Genomic DNA, 19,130 nt, shown 5'->3' with positions numbered 1-19,130 from the left:
AACAAGTATATAACTATATTGGAAGGATATTGTTACTTTACTAGAGGTCATTTCATGTATCGGTGATGGATGGATGAAGAAAAATAAAGAAAAATTATCAACCTCATAATTTGTAACTTGGAATCATAATTTGTAATGGTCAAATACAATGTTTGTAACCAAATGTAGATGCTTGTATGTATTCAAACTTCTCAGGTGATGCTGTGGTCTGTGAAGTTTGATTATCATGTCTCTGATTCTATCTGTATATTGCACGGGACATGGTAAGTCACATGAGGTGGTCTTTTAGGGGTTAAATGTCAACTCCGGGAACAATTTGGGTTGGCCGAATAGTCAACTCACTTGTCCACTTAAACAAGTGTCAAAGATTTGAATCCTATCTTATGCATATCTTATGCATCCAGCAATCTATTGACTTTACCACAGGTCGTGCACAGGATGACTCGGTGGAATTTAAAAGTTTGGAATAGTATACAATGACGAAAAGAAATAGTTGTAATTGAATTAGAGATTACATAACCCAAAGACCCTAACCTCAACCTTCGGATAGTATTAGATATTTCCCACCACTAGAGAGGAGGAGGAGGTGGAAGGAGAGGGATATAGAGAGCAGGAGTGGAAGGCAACAGGAAAATGAACACTTGGAAGGAAAGATAAAAGAGATAGAGAGAAAGCACAAAGTTTTTTAATTAGGAAGAGTAAAATAGATATTTTCACCAAATATATTTCATACTGAAATTTATTGATTGTAAATCACTGTGGTTATTAGAGAAACTTTATCCTTATTTATTTATTTTACTTTGAGCTGTGAGGTTATTGATAGTATGAAATCAAGTGTTTGTTCTATGTCCCTTGGTGTGTGTTTCTGGTATTTTATTTCTTTTGAACTGATCCACTTGATTTCATGTATCAACCTTTTTGTTATTAACCGAGAGAGAGAAAAATAAAAAATAAAAATAAAAAACAAAAATATTGTGCGGTGAGCAGAAAACATCAGTGATGCCCAAACAGCATGACTTGGCATTTTCATTCCAATTGTTTCTAACAAATCAAAGCTACAATTTGTGGTGTTTTATACTTACTCAATCCAAATACCACCAGAGGCAAGACCTGGAAATGTTGAAATTCATATGAAGCACGAGAACAGTTTTTCAACATTAAATTTAATTTTCGACACACAATACCAATAGGATAGAATAGAATCATGTAAATTTCTGGATTATTTTCTCACATGTAGAGGTGAAAGTTCCAAATCTTCCTATAATGAGATGTACAATACTCATTAAAAATATCTTAACTGAAAATCTTCAGTAAAAACATCAGCCTAATCTTGCTTCTCTATGCAACACCTGCAGGACAGAAACAAACTAATCTGGTTTCAAGAGGATCGAGAGAGCTCCAAATAAAAAATGAGAAAAAGAAAAGAAAAGAAAAGAAAAGAAGAGGACCAGGATGTCGATTGTTTGATTAGGACTTGAGAAAAGAATGGATGTGCAATGGCAGATTTGAAAGCAAATTCAATGGCAACTTTACCTCTTCAGCAAATTTTATCAAAATGGTTGTCCTAGGTCGTTGTTGGCCTTCCACAGGCACAAAATGAGCAGTTACAACAGCTGGAAACCCGGCACCGTCCAGAACACCCTATATGGATGAATGAAACAAAACAAATCACAGTTTAATGCTGCACAAGAAAAATCATAAAACAGGTTGAAGGTAAAAGATGCACATACCCGTACTATTCCAGCAACAAACGCTCCACAATTAAACGTTCCCATATCCTTTGGAATAGAAATGAATCTATAAGCAATAGATGATCCATTAGGTCATTGTTATTTATGTTCAAAAAGCAAGTATGTAATTACTGTGTAATAAGACGTTTGTTGATGCTAACAAATTCTGTCACCTGTTTACTAGGAGCTCCTTTTCACTGATCATGTATTCATCTTCATGTTCAGTTCCTTTTTCCAGAGAGTCTGCTACCTAAAAAAAGGAGGAAAAAAGAGAGTAATAAGATGGTAATAATTTAGATAATTGCTAATTGACCTAATCCATAGGAAACCAGAACAGAACACAAATTAGTGAAAATGTTTGCTTTGCATTATCTCCACAAAATTAAAAATAAGTTCTTGATCATTACATAGAGGGCACTAATGATCCATTCATTTCTACTCTTACATAAATGATGGAGGGCCAAAACACATGAAACCCCACGCAGCCATGGGTCTTGAGTAGAAAAGGCAGCCAGCCAACCATATATTGAATTCCTCCAAGGCGGTTTTATGCACACATTGGTAGGGCAACATTCAAAATTATAAACACTTTTGTTGGCGCAAAAAGCTGTATTGATGAGTTTAACATGGGATAGAGAGGAAGAAAGAGTTCAAAGAGAAGGGAATGGGGTGCAAATGAATATTACTTCATGGTGGTTTATTGAATTTTAACCTTCATTTATACCTACTCTATATACATGTCTTCATATTGAATAATTCTCACAGTTCAAGCATTTTGTATTTGCATTTGTTGTATTGGCTATTAACAACACATCTTGAAGTTACTATTCAACAAATGAAAACAGACGCAAGGAAAACATTGATGAATAAAAAGTGTGGGGCGATCTATGGATTTTTTGCTCAAATACAATGAGAATCTCAAAACCATGTCCAACTGATTATGAAATGACAACATGATATCTATGTTTGTTCAACATTTACAAGGTCTTTGACTTGTCACTAATAGTTATGCTGTACTCATCCCAAGGAGGCAACGACCACATCAGATCATCAAAGTGAACCTCAAGGATCAAATTCAAATACTTTGAACAGCCTCACAAGCTTGTTAACACTAATCACCAAAACAACATTTGCATAAAATCTAAACAGTTTATACTGTCCTATTTTTTACAGCTAAGATAAAATTGTTTTTAGAAGGTAATGCTGGTATTCCTTTTGAGTTAGAATTTCCCAGAACCTTGTTGCGATTCTAGAAGGGCATACCATACTAGAATGAGAAAGGTTATTCCATTGTACAACATAAGTTTATTTTTATTTTTGCATTAAAAGATTGTGTTACACAATATTTTCACAGTTCTAGATATTGGGTATAAAAGAAAAAGTTGATGAAGGAACTAACCTTTCCGAATAGTACTTTCCACACTGTACTGTGTACAAAAGAGAGAATTCCTAACAGTCGTGTCTCCCTTCTATTTCCCTGTAGTTTCAGAAATTATTGCTATTTCAGTCATCCTAAACTCAACTATAGATGTCCCAGCTCATGGGCAAACCCAAATAATTGTCTATTGCCTATATATACAAACAAAACAACGTATAGATCCAATAAACCTACCTTCCTCGAGGACAAATCAGTATTGAATAAATAATGACCATCTCAAGATTCTCTCACTATAAAGAGAATGTTACAAGACAAACAAAATCGTAGTGTCAAATGTGATGGTGGCAAAGAAGCATTACATAGGAAGGGTACTTCTATTAATATACTACTCTACTCATATAGACTCATGCAAAGATTTCAAATTGTAATACTGATAATCTCAAGTCAGTGAGTCACTGATCTTGTCAGTAACACATTATATTAACAAGTGTATTAATAGGCACGTCCATCGTTTTAATTATTAAATATATAAAATTGTTACAAAATTGAGATTAGTCAAGATGGTAAGTATCTAACATCCTAACCAAAGAAGTTTGGGTTCAAATTCTATACATAGCAGAAAATGTTTTTCAGAAGGATATTTTAGGAACAAAAATCTTTGCACCAAACCCCTCCTCAATCCCCATTATATATACTAGACGTAGACTAGAAGTAGATATCAAATCATAATCAAGTAGAATATACAAATAGAAGAATCTAATATGTATATGAACATCAAGAACTCTATATATTTTAAAGATTCGCAAAAATACGCGTCCTTTTATTCTTTCAAGTTTAAGCAATCAAATCTGTCAGAAATATTGATAGAAACAAATTTGCTTACAAGTACAAGACTGAAGACTCCAGCAACAAAGCTCAAGGATCAGAATGCAGCATAAAATGATAGTTTTATCTATGGACATTTTAGCCAATAGACATAATAATCCTTCAAAGATAGGAATCGACTCTTTCCATATGTCAGCGTCCAGTGTCAAATAATTGTTCCAAATCAGATAAGTTAACTAAGATTTTGCAGAGAATTATGATAGCAGATTTACCTTATCCCTGTGGCAAAGCAGCTCTAGAACTCGGGCCCCTACTGCATATCCAGCATCCTCCAGTCTAGTGCATTTAACATTGATAAATATCAGCATACTTTATATTGATTTCAAAACATAATAAAAGCAAATCATCAGAACAATGGTATTTTTAAAGCCAGGTCAATCTCTGGTTCCTATAATCTAGAAACATTATCCCTCAACACTACACATAAGGGTAAGTTTGGGAGTTTAAAAGAGGATGGAAGGTATTGGTTAATAATATAAATAGAACAGAAAAGTGTGGAAGGGAGTGGTTAGTTGTATGTTATTAACTTATTATATTGTTTGGGAGTTTAAGACGAAAGGAAAAGATGGTTTAAGACTTTTGTTTGGGAGCTACACAGTGTAAGCGAATAGAATGGAAATAGTTATACTTTTTTTCCTAGTTGTTGGTGTGCTTTTTCTCATGTAATTGTGCTTTAGAAAATTTAAGGGTAAAATAGCAAAATAAAGAAATAAATAAAAAAATAGATGACCAAAAGTTCTAGTGTCCCCTCCTCCCTCCTCCCTCCTCAACCCCAAATCTGTGGATGGCTGATATGGGTTTGAGTGTCCTTCATTGTACTCCTTCCCCTCCTATTAGTAAATGTCCAAACATGTGTAATGGAAGTTTCTTTGCCATGCCATGCTACTGCCTCATATTTTGATCTCTCACACTTTCTACTCCCATACGCATCAAAGAAATCATCGTCGAAAGATAATTAAATGTAACATTAAATATTCAGTCCCTTGTATCTAGAAAAGCGATATATCTTAATAACAGAGCAGTTTACTCATCATAAACACAAGATCAAGTTGGTATTTTCTTCACCTTCGTTCAAGCTCGCCAATGTTGTCAACCTGAGTTTGGTTGTACTGGACAAGCTCAGAGAACAAGAACGCAAATGCACTCAGACTAACCTGCACCGAATGCATCAAATTATTCCAAGAAATAAACACATCAACAGACTCAGAAGTCAGTGAGAACCATAATAATCTATGATTGACTAAAAGATTTCAATCTTCCGCTGACATTCCTGTAGAAAATAATAGCATTGAAATGCGAGATCTCAGAGAAATGGATGGATTTCAAGTGAAGGGAAACCTAAACCTAACTAACCTCTTGCTTGCCCTTGGTGAGAGGCTTGTCAAGGACATTAGTATACTGCTTTATCTTTCCCACACCGATCATCTTCTGCAATTGCAATCACCCTCAAACGATACAATATGAATTGACCGGAGAAGAAAGGGTACAAGATAAAAAAGACTGAAAAGCTAATTAGCTTAAAAGAAATGAGAGCAGTAGCACTGCACCTTGCAGCGGAGAAGAAGCGGAGGATGGGAGCCGCGAGAGCAAGCGGACTCAAGAAGCAACGAGAAGAGGGGGCGGCGAATCGGAGAAGGGTGGCGGCGCCGGCAAGAGCTGAAGCAGCGGCTGACAGAAGCAGAAGATGGCGAAGGCGAAGAGAGACGAGATTTCTTTTGGGCTTTGATACGTTTTGTGGTTCTTTTGGGTTAATAATCTGGTAGAGAAGCTGATTCAGAAAGATTTTATTTGGGTTTAGTTTAAGTTTTCATTTTTAGTTTTTTTTTTTTTTTTTAATTATAGAAAGGAAATAACAAAATAGGAGGTGAAAATAAAAAATAAGATTTATTGTTGTTATTATTTTTCTTTTTTTATAAAATTTTAAAAATAAAAATTAAAAAATATTGAAAATAAAAATACAAACCAAATGTATTTTTAATAGTTTAGTTAGTTGAATCCTGTGATACATGGGACACACATAGACATAAGATACTTCGACACACAAATTTTAAAATATTATAACACTTATATATATATATATATATAATATAAAGTATTTTTCAGATAAATTTAATAATATTTTGATATTTTATTAATATTAAAATATAAAATTAATTTTTTAATTATTGTTAATATCTTATTTTAATTATATAAAATATTTAAAATATTTTTTATTTTAATAAATAATAATATATATTATTTCTAAATTTATTTCAGAAATACATATTAAAAATAAGACTAGATGCGCTGCACGTGATGGTATTTATGTGTGTCTAAGAAGATAATTTTTTTATTTTTTATTAAGATATGGTTGGACACGGCAGACACGCATGTCGAACGAGTGCCGATGAGTATCGTATCCGAAATAGGTCCGATATGCGAACACAACAACTCAGCAAAGTGTCCGTACTTTATAAGTTGAACCGTAATTATTAAACCAATTTAAAAAATAAAAATAATAAATTTAATTTTTTTTAAATCTGATATTAAAGAATGGATATTCTCATTCTAATTTTAAAAATATCACTCCTTTTCTATAAATTATACAAATATATAAGATAGAAAAAATCATGTATACATGTAGAGAGTGATATTACCAATAAGAATAAGAATAACAATATGTGAAGGTTTGTGAATGACTTAGAGAAGAGGGGTTGAATTTATAACCTCTTTTTTAATCTCATTTTGCTTTTTGCTTTTGACTGGAATAAAAACTTAGTTGCTGATGCGTCTAAGTTAAAATTCAAGAGACAATTTGATTTTGTCTCTTGAAAATGCGTTCAGGAATAGAATAACTAGTTATTTTTGGATAACTGCGACTTCTGAAAAATATATAATGCATGAGACTTTTATTTTGTTTCTTATCGAAGTGAAACAGAAGAAGAGTAGAAAAAAGAAAATCACAGCCATGTATCCTAGTTTAGCCACCATATGCAATGTGACCTATATCCATTCTTTCTTACAATAATGGAAGAATTTTCATTATCTTTCACAAAAATCTCAAATACCAATTTCTTTAGGATTCAACCCAATCTTATCTGGGACAAACCTAGTTTCTATCTAAGTTAGAATTGACTAAGTCCACTCTCTATATTTTCAACCACTAAGTGCTCATCCAACTTAGCAAAGAAATCCCCTCAGAATCATGTGTACAAAACAAAAAAATATACAAAAGAGCTTTGACATAATTTTCTGGCTTTTTCTAATAACTCTCTTTGTCTTTTTTCTTAATGGCTTTTACTGATTCCTCACATAATGCCTTTTTCTATTAAAAAAAAAAAAAAAGAAAAGATGAACACTAAAAAACAGAAAATTCAATGTAAAACTCTGAAGGAGAAGAAGAGTTAGATTGAAAGTTATGAAGACCCAAACTTATGTGCTCACTCTTTGAATCAATCTTTGGCCATTTACCCCTTTAATAGGGGATTAAAGCTTCTAAAACTTGAACCTTGGCTTGAACAGTTGACTTCCTTCTTTCCCAATGTCACAGCAGTAGCGCAGAAGACATCAACAGTGATTAAAGCAAACATGTAATCAAATCCAGCTGCTTCTCTTTCATCTTTTTCAAGGATCTGAGTTGTATATCAAAACTTTGACTTCAAATTTGATTCTTGACCCTTAATTTGTAACAGAGTTTCATAGTCTCTACTTTCTTAAATTTTTCAGTTTGATGCTTGAAGGAGAATAGCATCTTCAACAAGTTACCAATAAAGCACTAAGATGGAAAAGATTTTTTAATTTATCTCTTTGATTTGATCCTAACTTGAGAACTTCTTAACCCTAACTTTTGACTTGCTTAGTTTTGGCAATCCACTTTTTTTCTTTTGATTTGAACCCTAATTAGACTTCTTCTTTTTTGCTTCCTTTTGGTATGCTTCACGTGGGTATGAGAGAGAGAGGAGAGAAGAAAAAAGAGATAGAATTGGTTCGGTGACTTTGATTTGGTTCAAATAGAAATGAAATTTCATTTTTTAGTTAGCAACCATTTTCTTGAGCCATAAGAGTGTGATATGGTCTTGGGCTTGGATCAACAATTTGACCTTAAGTTTATTTTTTATTCTGATGAAAAAGTATTAGTATGATTAGTGATCTGCAACTATTCCCTTGAAACTTATGGGTCTGAAGCTTAATATACAGCCTATATTGTTTTCTATTATTTTCTACACAATTTACAAATAATCACTCACATAATTGAATTTTTAACACAATAATAATATTTAATTATTATCAATTAATTTATTATTTTTTAAACTCAACAATTTCCTCTTTAATGATAAACATTATAAAATAAATTATAAACAAAAAAATAAAAAGAGTTTAATGAACTTTCCTTTAATGATACAATCTTTAAGTTTGAACTCCCCCTTTCTTTTATTCTGTTGGCTCTCCTTAAATGTGAGCTTTTTTTTTAATCTGTGATAATTATTCAAACAATTTTCATGGAAAAAATGCTCACAAGCAAATCTAATTATCAAAAAAATTCAACCAATAATTTTTTTTTTAGCCAGCCCAATAACTTGTTTTTCGAAAAAAAATTACAACCTATTAGCATCAACCAATCATAAGTAAAAAATTAGAGCTGTAATCAATCAATATTTTTAAAATAACAACCTTAATCAATTAGCACCAGCTAATTCACAAATAGTTCATGCAAAGAACAATAGTACCAATTATTCATGAACTAAACAACCTAACAATTCATTTTTTTTTCTTCAAACTCATTCCTCCTTTTGTTATCAAGGAGGAGTAGTATTCCTTGCACAAAAATTTTGTTAGGCATAAAAAAATGTATAAGTTCAAGTTAAAATCCTATAAAGTCACTATTACAGTTATCCAAAACAAACTAAAAAGTATCAAAGTAATCTAATTTAAACAGTAGAAGACAAATTTTCAGAATCAACAGTAGTGACAAAAAGTTAAACATTAAATCCCTCATCTTCAGTTTTCAAAATATATTCTTCTTCATGCTCAGACATCATTTGGTCATCTTCCAATGATTCAATTTATTTGAGAAGTACTTTAACTTTACTTTGCGATTTTTTTAAAGAGTTTTCATTTTGAATTGCAAGTATCCTATCTTGTTGGCTAGAGTTGATCATGTTCTTAGTGAGGTTTACAAATTCTTGCAACACATCTTTGATAATACCATTTACCAAGTACTTGTTGGAAGTTGATGTACCAGCTGCAGATGGAGGAGGGATACTTTCTTCTTCTTCTTCTTCCATAACCGTATCTTTGGCAGTCTTAGGCCTTTTACCCTTTGTCTGTTTGACTACACCATCACCTTTAAGAGATGAAATTCTATTCTCTTGAATCTCATTTTTCATATCAACACCAAAGTGTTCAAAGAAACAAGTAATTATGCAATTAAAACCAACACTAATTATGCAACAATTTATTTATTAATTATGCAGGAGTCAAAAGCAATCTAGCTTGATTAGTACTGCCAAGATTTTTCAATTATAAATATTGAACTGGACAGATCTGAAGATACCTCCTTTTCTTCCTTAACTGATTAGTATTTCTGTCTTTAACGTGTGATAGAAAGTTAGCATAAAGTTACATGTAGTAATATACTGTTTTATACCAATTGTGGCTAATTTGGATAGCTGCTTCAAATATCAGCTGTGTAGATATGAGGAGGTGATTCAGCTGTGTAGATATGTGTAGAAAAGCTTTGCCTCAATACCTAATGAACTAATTGAATTTTGATATAGTGTTTGCTTTATTTTCTAATGAGTAATGTTATATCATATTAAAAATCTTCTTACACATTCTTCTAAAGGCTAAATGGATCATAAGTAGAAACTTTTAGTCTCTTTAAATCTGAAAAAAGTAAACAATCATTCCTTCATTTAGTAAAGAAGAGAGTGTTTAGGAAGACTAGTGTTTTTTCTTTGTTAATATGTGTATACTTCAGATCCTATATCATACGCCATTTGTGAGGTAAAGTAGATACTTATCCCTTTTGTTAGCAAGATAATTTTAAGTTGCAAAGGAGTTACAAAAAAGAGGAAGCCAATTACTATCATGCAAATATGAATGTAAATACTCGAAAAAAAGTACATATGTGGTAAAATTTATCAAAAGGTTACCACCGTTACATGTTAGCTCTTTAAAATTTTACCACCGTTATATGATAATTATATAATATATATATATATATATATATATATATATATATCTTGGCCAACACAGACTTACATTTTTATTTAATTGTCCATTTATAAATTGATAGTTGAAATTTATATATATATGCTTAACTTGTTCTTATGTCATTTTTTGAACTGTTTGTAAGGAACATAATACTTTATACTGTACTATATCTTAATTAGTGTATATGGTATTCTTGCATGTCATATTTAGGACCAAAGATATTTCTCTTGTATCGCTTAAGATTTGTATAGATGATTCCAGAACTTTGAGATAAGCTACTCACTAGATCAAGAAAAGTTGAAGAGTTTATTGAATTAGTCTGACAAAAAAGTATGGAGATAGGTAAGGATTGTCTTTCAATTTTCTTTAATTTTTTAATTTAGAAAAATCCTCACTAAGTTAGTGTACTTGTTTGGTTAAATTTAATTACATAGTTACTATTCACAAAGTTGGTGTATTTGTGTGGTTAGATTCAATTTTATTTCCATATATTTTATCTTCATCTTTTTGTGTTTGAGGAGTTCCTTGTTTTACTTATTCGTTCAACAAGTTATTTTTTGTTTTTTTTTTCAGGTTTGGTGGTGGTTCCATAAATTATGTGAAGAGATAAGTCAGGACCCATGATGACCTGATTAGTCATTTATATATCAAGTAAATTTTTTGTACTTTTTGATCAATTAAACCATGTTTTATTCTTATATTATTAAGTAGTGCAGTTAAGTTTTAATTTGATTTGTATATTATATTTTTTTCTAAGATTGAGCAGTATTTACTCTTAGAAAGAATTACACTAGAAAAGTTTTTTTTTCAAATGGTGTTTTTCACTTGTCCTTTACATTAAAGGTGGTTTTGTAGTAAATATAAAATGTTGAATTATTTATTGTAACTACTGTAAAGTGTTGAATGATTTAGTGCTTGTTCCCATGTGAGCTACTACTTTGGTATGAGTTTATAAATGTGGTTGGTTTTTTTTAAAAGTTCATGTATGAAATTGCGGCGGTTCAAAACCGTCGCATTTTTTAAAAAGACTCACATAAATTTGTTGCAGATTTTTTTTAAATCCATTGACCATAATGGCGGTGGTTTTGCAACCGCCGCAAAATTGAAAATCTGATTTGTTGCAGTTGTGCCAGCGGTTTTCCAAAACCGTCGCAAAATCAAATCTCCACCTTCTAAACTGCTGAAATTTCGTTTCGCGGCAGTTTTAAACCGCCGCAAATCCATAAAAAAACCGTCGCTATTTGACGTGTCTCTTGTATATATATATATATATATATATATATATATATATATATATATATATATATATATATAATACAATATAAAATATTTTTTAGATAAATCGTAATGATATTTTGATATTTTATTGATATTAAAACATAAATTAAATTTTTAATTATTTTTAATATCTTATTTTAATTATAAAAAATATTTAATTTTTTGTTTTAATAAATAATAACATATACTATTTCTAAATTTATTTCATGAATATATCTTAAGAATAAAGCTAGACACGCTGATACGTGATGGTATTTAAGTGTGTCCAAACGTATCCGAAAAAGATTTTTTTATTTTTTATTAAGACACAATTGGACACAACAAATACACGTGTCGGACGAGTGTCGTGTCTGAAATGTGTCTGACACGCAGATACAGCAACTCAGCAAAGTATATATGCTTCGTAGTATATGATCAATTTATAGAAATAATTAACCTCTTGTTTTTAAATAATGGAGTCCTCACAAAAGAATAAAACTCTCAAGTGGGGATGTATCCTTTCAATTTTTTATTTCACTTGAAAGCATGAAATGTGATCTTTTACCATACAATTTCGCTAGGTAGACAATGGAAATTGTGAACCACATGAACAACGGGTTGCACCTACAGTCCCAATAACACTTACAGTCCCAATAATTTTTCAATGCCGTATTCGTCCACCATCATCGTAACGAAGTCACGTTCTCCTTTTCCGTTTTTGCCCAGCGTCCTTCCCAACATCGCGTCCCTTCCTAGCGTGGTCACTGCCACAGCCTCGAACCAGCGCCGATCATCCTCCCTGCTACGTGTCTTCAACGGCCAAACCTGACCCGGTGCATCATTGCACCACCACCTTCCCCACCATGAGTCTCTTGTGTTTTTATTGCGTTCGTACCCGTTTCTTTTTTCAAACTGTATATTGGAAGGAGAAGAAATTGGGGGTGGTTTTTAAGTGGTATTTAATGATGAACATCCACATCTTAGTAAAAAGAACCATCTGCATACATAATAAAATGAACATTCTGCGGAGCATGTGTATGCAGAATAAAGCAAATCAAGTAAAATACTAATGGTATACTCAAATAATCATCCACCTTAGAATAAAAAATACCATTCGCATATATAGTGAAATGAACATCTGACTTGGTTGATAAGAAACAAGTAACGAGACAGTAGTTACGAGAGCACCGGAATCGCGATACAGCAGCGATAGCGGTGACACAGGATTGCGAAAGAGCGGTTGCGACAAAAATAAAAAAAAATTCAAAATTATGATTAAATCAAATTAATTCAAATTTCATTTTCATTTTAATCCTATATTAATTTGGTTAAACATATATGTATTGATGGGTCATTAAGCAATTAATATATACTAAAAAATTAATTTTTTTTGTAAAACTACAAACACATTAATTATAATCTTTAATTTATTTTTTCAATAAATAACGATTATGATTATTATTGAAAATTTAACATGTTCTATTATTATATAAGTTAAGCAATTAATACATACTAAGAAAATTAATTTATTTTCATATTTTATCTTCTGTGCCACACAAATTAAGCTCTATATATATGGTGCATTTACTTTTAATAATTTATGCATCAACATAAAATTTATATTTGTATAATTGTACACATAATTTATGCATCACGCTTTATTTTGATTTTTCTAACTTTACTTTATAATTTAATTTTAATATATGAATATCTAAAATGTAAAATAAAAAGTTATCCAACAGGATGCCTATAATAACGTTAGTGATAATAACTAAAATTATATTTTAATTAACTTGATAAATTATAATAAATAAATTTGATCGCATAAATAATTATATTTTTTGTCAATATATTACTGTTAACATCTTTTATTTTGTCTATTCATCGTATTAATTTTGATCTGAGGTGCTCTTTACTAATTTAGTATATTATGGGATATTAAATAGTTAGAAGAAATTAACAATTTTTTTTTGTCAATTAACAAGTAATTTGAGATGAAATTTGTTAGTTTGACATTAATCTAAGGAGCTATTAAGTTTAGAGTTCAATTAAAATTACTCTTAAACATTAAATTTTATTACTAATTATAATATCATTTGTTATTTGACTTAGTTGTTTATCTATAGATCAGTTATTAACTTTGACAAAAGGTATTTTGGTATTTGAAAATGATTATAGAAGTATTTAAATATTTAATACGAATATAATTGAATTGACAAATAATTTGACAAAAGTTTAGAGTGGTTTGACCCGATTATCTTTTGGGTCCAAAACCAATATAATCGGATTGAACTGATTTTGAACAGGTAATCGGGTTTTCCATACCTGTAAACACTCTTAATTAACGAATTAGAATTAAATTTCTAAACAAAAAGGAAAAGAAAAGGAAAAAATTCTTCAACAAAAAAAAAAGAATAAAAAGAAAAAAATAGGTGAATGATAGTTGAAGTGAGATTAGGGTTAGAAAAAAATTATATAAATTTTATATTTTTATTTTTTAATATATAAGGTAATTATGTCAGTTTGGGTTCGCGGAACCTTAAATTTGATATCCAAACCAATTAAGATAGGGGTATAATTAGTAAAATCTCATTTGACACGATTACTCGTCGGATACAAAATTTAATATAATTAGGTCAGATTGATTAGGTTTTAATTTTATTGAGTTTGGCACAGAAATGACCTAATTACAACATAAATTTAAAATAGTGTAAGAATTCAATTGAAAACTTTTAAACTATAAATACTTAACTACAAATTTAGCGAAATTATAGAAATTGATAAAGTAATTTAACCTTAAAATGAATACTAACTAATGTATTTGGATATATTAAAACCAAATACAAATTTCTTCTTTTAAATTAATAAAACAACCTTGATTAGATAACTAGTATTTTTTTTTCATTTTAAAATTATCCAAAAGTGTATCATAATCTTTTTAAAATTAAATTTGAATTTTAACATTATAATTTAAATAAACAACAATAATCTTAAAAAGATATTTTGGTCTTTTTAAAATTAATCTTAAATAGTATATTTTCATTTTTTAATATTTAAAATAAATTTCTAATTTTTAAAGTATTTGAAAAAACCATTAATACTAAATAAATATTTTAGACTTTTAAATTTTAAGGTTACTCTTTTTAAATTCAATATAAAATTTTAATCTTTAAAATAATTAAATAACTCTAATCTTAAAAGAGTATTTTTGTCTTTTTAAAATTTATTACAAACTTATTTTATTCTTTTTAAAATCAAATTAAATTTTTAATTACTTTTAAAAGATATTTTAATCTTTTCATATTAATTCTAAAAGAATATTTTTGTCTTTTTATTTTTTTTATTTTTTATTTTTTTAATAATTTTATAATAATCTAATATCAATTCAAAATAAAGTAATGTAATTTGATTTGACAATGGCCCAAATTTTTTTACCACACAAAAACATGGAAAATTCTTAGTCCAAATTCGTTTATTTTATTATACTAGTCCAATACAAAATAAATGCAAATAATAATAATAATAATAAAAATAAATAAAATACAACTTTGTTACTTATTTTGTTTGAGGAGTTTCGATTTTCTCCTTATAACTTTTGGAGTATCGAAACTCCACAAACAAAATAAATAACAAAGTTATATTTTATTTGTTTGAGATAAATACCAAATCGATATCCAAAAGATTCTGACGTTTACAAAATAGTACGTGATCTATGTTGTTGACAAAATAATCTCCAAAAGATTTTAAAATTTGACAAAAGTGACCAACCTTCAATTGAGTTACCTGGAATTAAGGTTTAAGAGTGACGTGTTAGTCAATTTTTTAAAACTCTAATCCCCTTTCTTTTGGAACCCTTGTCTCTTGCTTTTCCTCAGCATCCTCCTCCAATTTTCTTCTTCTTCCCCAATAAACTCCTCTTCGTTTTTGTTTATCACCGCCTCTCCCTTCCTCCTCCGACTAACCTCCGGCTCTGGCTTACTACAACAGTGCCGCCTTCCTCCTTCCTCTTTCTTCTCTCTCATCTAACCAAAGATGCTTATTTGAGACTCAATCCCTTGTTTATTTCTCCTTTTTTTTTCTTGACCCAGTGGTTGTGATGCTACTATGGCATCTCTCTCAGACTCAACCCCAACACTTTAACGCTTCTTTTTCTTTGTCAATTAAGACAGTTTCACATATGTCCAGTAAGAAATTTTTAGCAAAAATAGTAGCAGCAAAACTAACAAAACCCCATCAATTCTTCACTCAGAATGTTCGCATTTTCATTACTATTATCATCCAAGAAAACTGACATCTTGATAGCGTGGTTCAACTCACGTTCAATCTCTTAATTTGCCCCAAAAGAAATCATATTTTTGCTGTCAATTTGCCACCACAACCAATTTTCATAAGTATCTTGCCTAAAATATTTGAGTTTTTATTCTTAGCTGTCTTACTTGAGGTCTCTCCAATAAAAAAGAGAAGAACAAAAGATATTAGAATTTTTTGAAAATGATGATGATTTAGAAGAAGAGATGAGAGTTTCAGAAAAAGAAAATTAGGATTTTTTAAAAATTAAAATTGGGATATTTTTAAAATTATAAAAGTTAAAAGTGGTAAACTTTATAATTATGAAATTTGTTAACTGACACGTAACCCTTAAACTTTAACTTTAGGTAATTCAATTGAAGGTTGGTCACTTTTATCAAATTTTAAAATTTTTTGAAGATTATTTTTGTCAATAACAAAGATTAAATACCATTTTATTATCAGCGTCATAATCTTTTGGATATCGATTTAGTATTTATCTCTATTTGTTTTTATTTTTGTGTTAGGCTAATATACTAAAAATAAACGAATTTGAGTTAAGGGTTTTTCATGTTTTTGTGCGGTAAAAAAATTTGGACCATTGTCACATCAGATTATGTTACTTTATTTTGAATTGATATTAGATTATCATAAAATTACTAAAAAAGAAAAATAAGTTAAAAAATGAAAAGACAAGAATATTCTTTTAGAATTAATATGAAAAGATTAAAATATCTTTTAAAAATAACTGAAAAATTTAATTTGATTTCAAAAAGAATAAAATAAGTTTGTAATAATTTTTAAAAAGACAAAAATACTCTTTTAAGATTAGAGTTATTTAATTATTTTAAAGATTAAAAATTTATATTAAATTTAAAAAGATAAAAGTATTTTTTTTAAGAGTAACGTTAAAATTTAAAAGTCTAAAATATCTATTTAGTATTAATGGTCTTTTCAAATGCTTTAAAAATTAAATTAAAAATTTGTCCTAAATATTAAAAAAGTGAAAATATACTATTTAAGATTAATTTTGAAAAAACCAAAATATCTTTTTAAGATTATTGTTGTTTAGTTAAATTATAATATTAAAATTCAAATTTGATTTAAACAAGATTACGATACACTTTTAGATAATTTTAAAATGAAAAAAAACTAGTAATCCAATCAATGTTGTTTTATTAATTTAAAAGAAAAAAATTGTATTTGATTTTAATAGATCCAAATACATTATTTAGTATTTATTTTAAGGTTAAATTATTTTATCAATTTTTATAATTTCACTAAATTTGTAGTTAAGTATTTATAGTTTATAAACTTTCAATTGAATTCTTATAATATTTTAAATCTATCTTGTAATTAGGTTCTTTCTATGTCAAACTCAATAAAATTAAAATCTAATCGATCTGACCTAATTATATTAAATTTTGTACTTGACGAATAATCGTGTCAAATGAGATTTTACTAATTATACCCCACCTTAATTGGTTTGGATATCAAATTTAAGGTTTCACATGTTGGAATAAATCAATTTTATTAACCTAGATCATCCATATTGAGTCATCAAAATTATAAATATCATAATGCGGAAGCGTACCTAAATTCATAAACATGAATCGTATGATTGGAAGAGTTTGGATCTTGTGGTTCTTTCGATCTTTCTCAACCAATGTCTTCTGTATCCCTAGGCGGCTGAATTGTGACTCTTTTGATGGGGAAAGAGTAACAAAGGCGGCTTTGGTATATTGGGGATCGAAACCCTGTAGGCCTATTTATATTTGAGCATGGCACCCATTAAACCCTTAAGCCCAAATAAAATAGTATCTAAAACCCAAAAGATAATATATCTAAAATCCAAAAAGATAATCATCTAAGGAACAAAAGATAATATCTGGTTTTATTCTCATTTAATTCCAAATCAAAAGTAATAATGACTTATTCAATTAGCATTTATAACAATAAATGAGATCATCATTATATAAGTCATTTAATTTGAAAAAGCATAATTTGTGATTACAATTAATATATGTATTGCCCACAAACAAATTAGAAAATTAAAATAATTTTCTAACAATCTCCCACTTGGACTATACACATATTCTTTCTTGACATAATCACACCTTATAAACTTTATGCGCGCATCTGAATGCTATTTCTCTCATTACTTTAACAATCTGGTCTGTCTCATACATTAGATATGGAACTACCGCAGCTTTTATCACATTAATGTCGCGACTAAACCACGCCAATCACCATCCTAATATACTTAACGACATAGATCAAATTTGGATGAGTAATATAGAAATTACATGCCAAGTGATCTCATGCATGTCTATTTCCAACTGGTCCAACTTTAAAACTTTATTGAGATCAAACACAAAACAAATTTTGCAAAATGAACATTTCACATAACATGAAATAAACCATCAACTTAATTCTGCAGAAAAATAATTCAATATTTGTCATAGGACATATAGCATAAAATAAACTCCCACTAAACCAAGGCATCACAAATATTGACTCCCATTCGAGCAGTGTGTTCATAAAAGACTTTAGGGATCAATCCCTTGATTAATGGGTCTGCTAGCATATATTCTGTTTCTATATGTTCTATGAAAATCTGTTTTTCTTGAATTTTCTCCTAGACAACTAAGAACTTGATGTTTGTATGCTTCGATTTTGTCAAGCTCTTATTGTTATTGGAGTATAGTACTGCTGACTTATTGTCACAAAATATCTTTAATGACCTTTCAATGTCATCTACTATACGAAGCTCAGTGACAAAGTTTCGCAACCATATGCCATGAAATCAGAATCAGAGTACCAAATGATCTCCAAATTTTTTGATCTCCGATAAGTAAGCATGTAATCGTTTGTTCTCTTTAGATAACGCATTACGCATTTAACAACTATCCAATTATTCCTGTTCGGATTGCTCAATTATCTACCCAACACTACCACTATAAATGATATATCGGGATGTATGCAGACTTGAGCATACATTAAGCTCCCTAGTGCTGATGCATAAGGTTTATTATACACTGCTGTCCTCTCAAGATCATTTTAGGGCATTGCTTGAGACTGAACTTGTCTCCTTTAGCTATGGGTGTGTGCATTGGTCTACAACTTTCCATGACATATCTACTTAAAATCTTTTTGATATAGTTCTTTTGTGATAATCTAAGAATACCTTGAGAGCAATCTCTTAGTATCTCGATTCCTAATACAAAAGAGGCATCACCAAGATCTTTCATTTCGAATTTGTTCGATAGAAATTTCTTAGTTTCATGCAACAAGCCTATATCATTACTGGCAAGTAGAATGTCATCAACATATAAGACCAAAAAAGTATTTACTCCCACTGAACTTGCGGTATACACATTTATCTATAATATTTACCT

General features: G+C 29.6%; 1 protein-coding gene across 1 annotated transcript; it reads right to left on the bottom strand.

Moving 5' to 3' along the window:
• Positions 1-997: 997 nt before the first annotated feature.
• LOC107638456 (Transport protein particle (TRAPP) component) lies at positions 998-5,751 on the bottom strand. Its single transcript, XM_016341738.3, has 9 exons — positions 5,541-5,751; positions 5,347-5,421; positions 5,059-5,147; positions 4,206-4,269; positions 3,130-3,207; positions 1,904-1,980; positions 1,731-1,797; positions 1,534-1,641; positions 998-1,349 (listed from the first exon to the last, which is right to left on the bottom strand). The coding sequence occupies exons 2-9, from the start codon at positions 5,416-5,418 to the stop codon at positions 1,320-1,322; spliced, it is 585 nt and encodes a 194-aa protein (XP_016197224.1). The 5' UTR covers positions 5,419-5,421; positions 5,541-5,751; the 3' UTR covers positions 998-1,319.
• Positions 5,752-19,130: the final 13,379 nt, after the last annotated feature.

Source organism: Arachis ipaensis, chromosome B4 (genome assembly GCF_059453495.1).
Source record: "Arachis ipaensis isolate K30076 ecotype BB chromosome B4, ASM5945349v1, whole genome shotgun sequence".
NCBI lineage: Eukaryota > Viridiplantae > Streptophyta > Magnoliopsida > Fabales > Fabaceae > Arachis > Arachis ipaensis.
Note: the sequence above shows the minus strand (reverse complement) of the source record. Positions and strands in the feature narration are given on the sequence as shown.

Bases quoted from the DNA above. Each gene is read 5' to 3' on its own strand.
- LOC107638456 (XM_016341738.3), bottom strand. From the start codon at position 5,418: ATGATCGGTGTGGGAAAGATAAAGCAGTATACTAATGTCCTTGACAAG. The intron at 5,148-5,346 runs GTTAGTTAGGTT...CATTCGGTGCAG, and splicing joins TCACCAAGGGCAAGCAAGAG to GTTAGTCTGAGTGCATTTGC. The intron at 1,798-1,903 runs GTGACAGAATTT...TATTGCTTATAG, and splicing joins AAGGAGCTCCTAGTAAACAG to ATTCATTTCTATTCCAAAGG.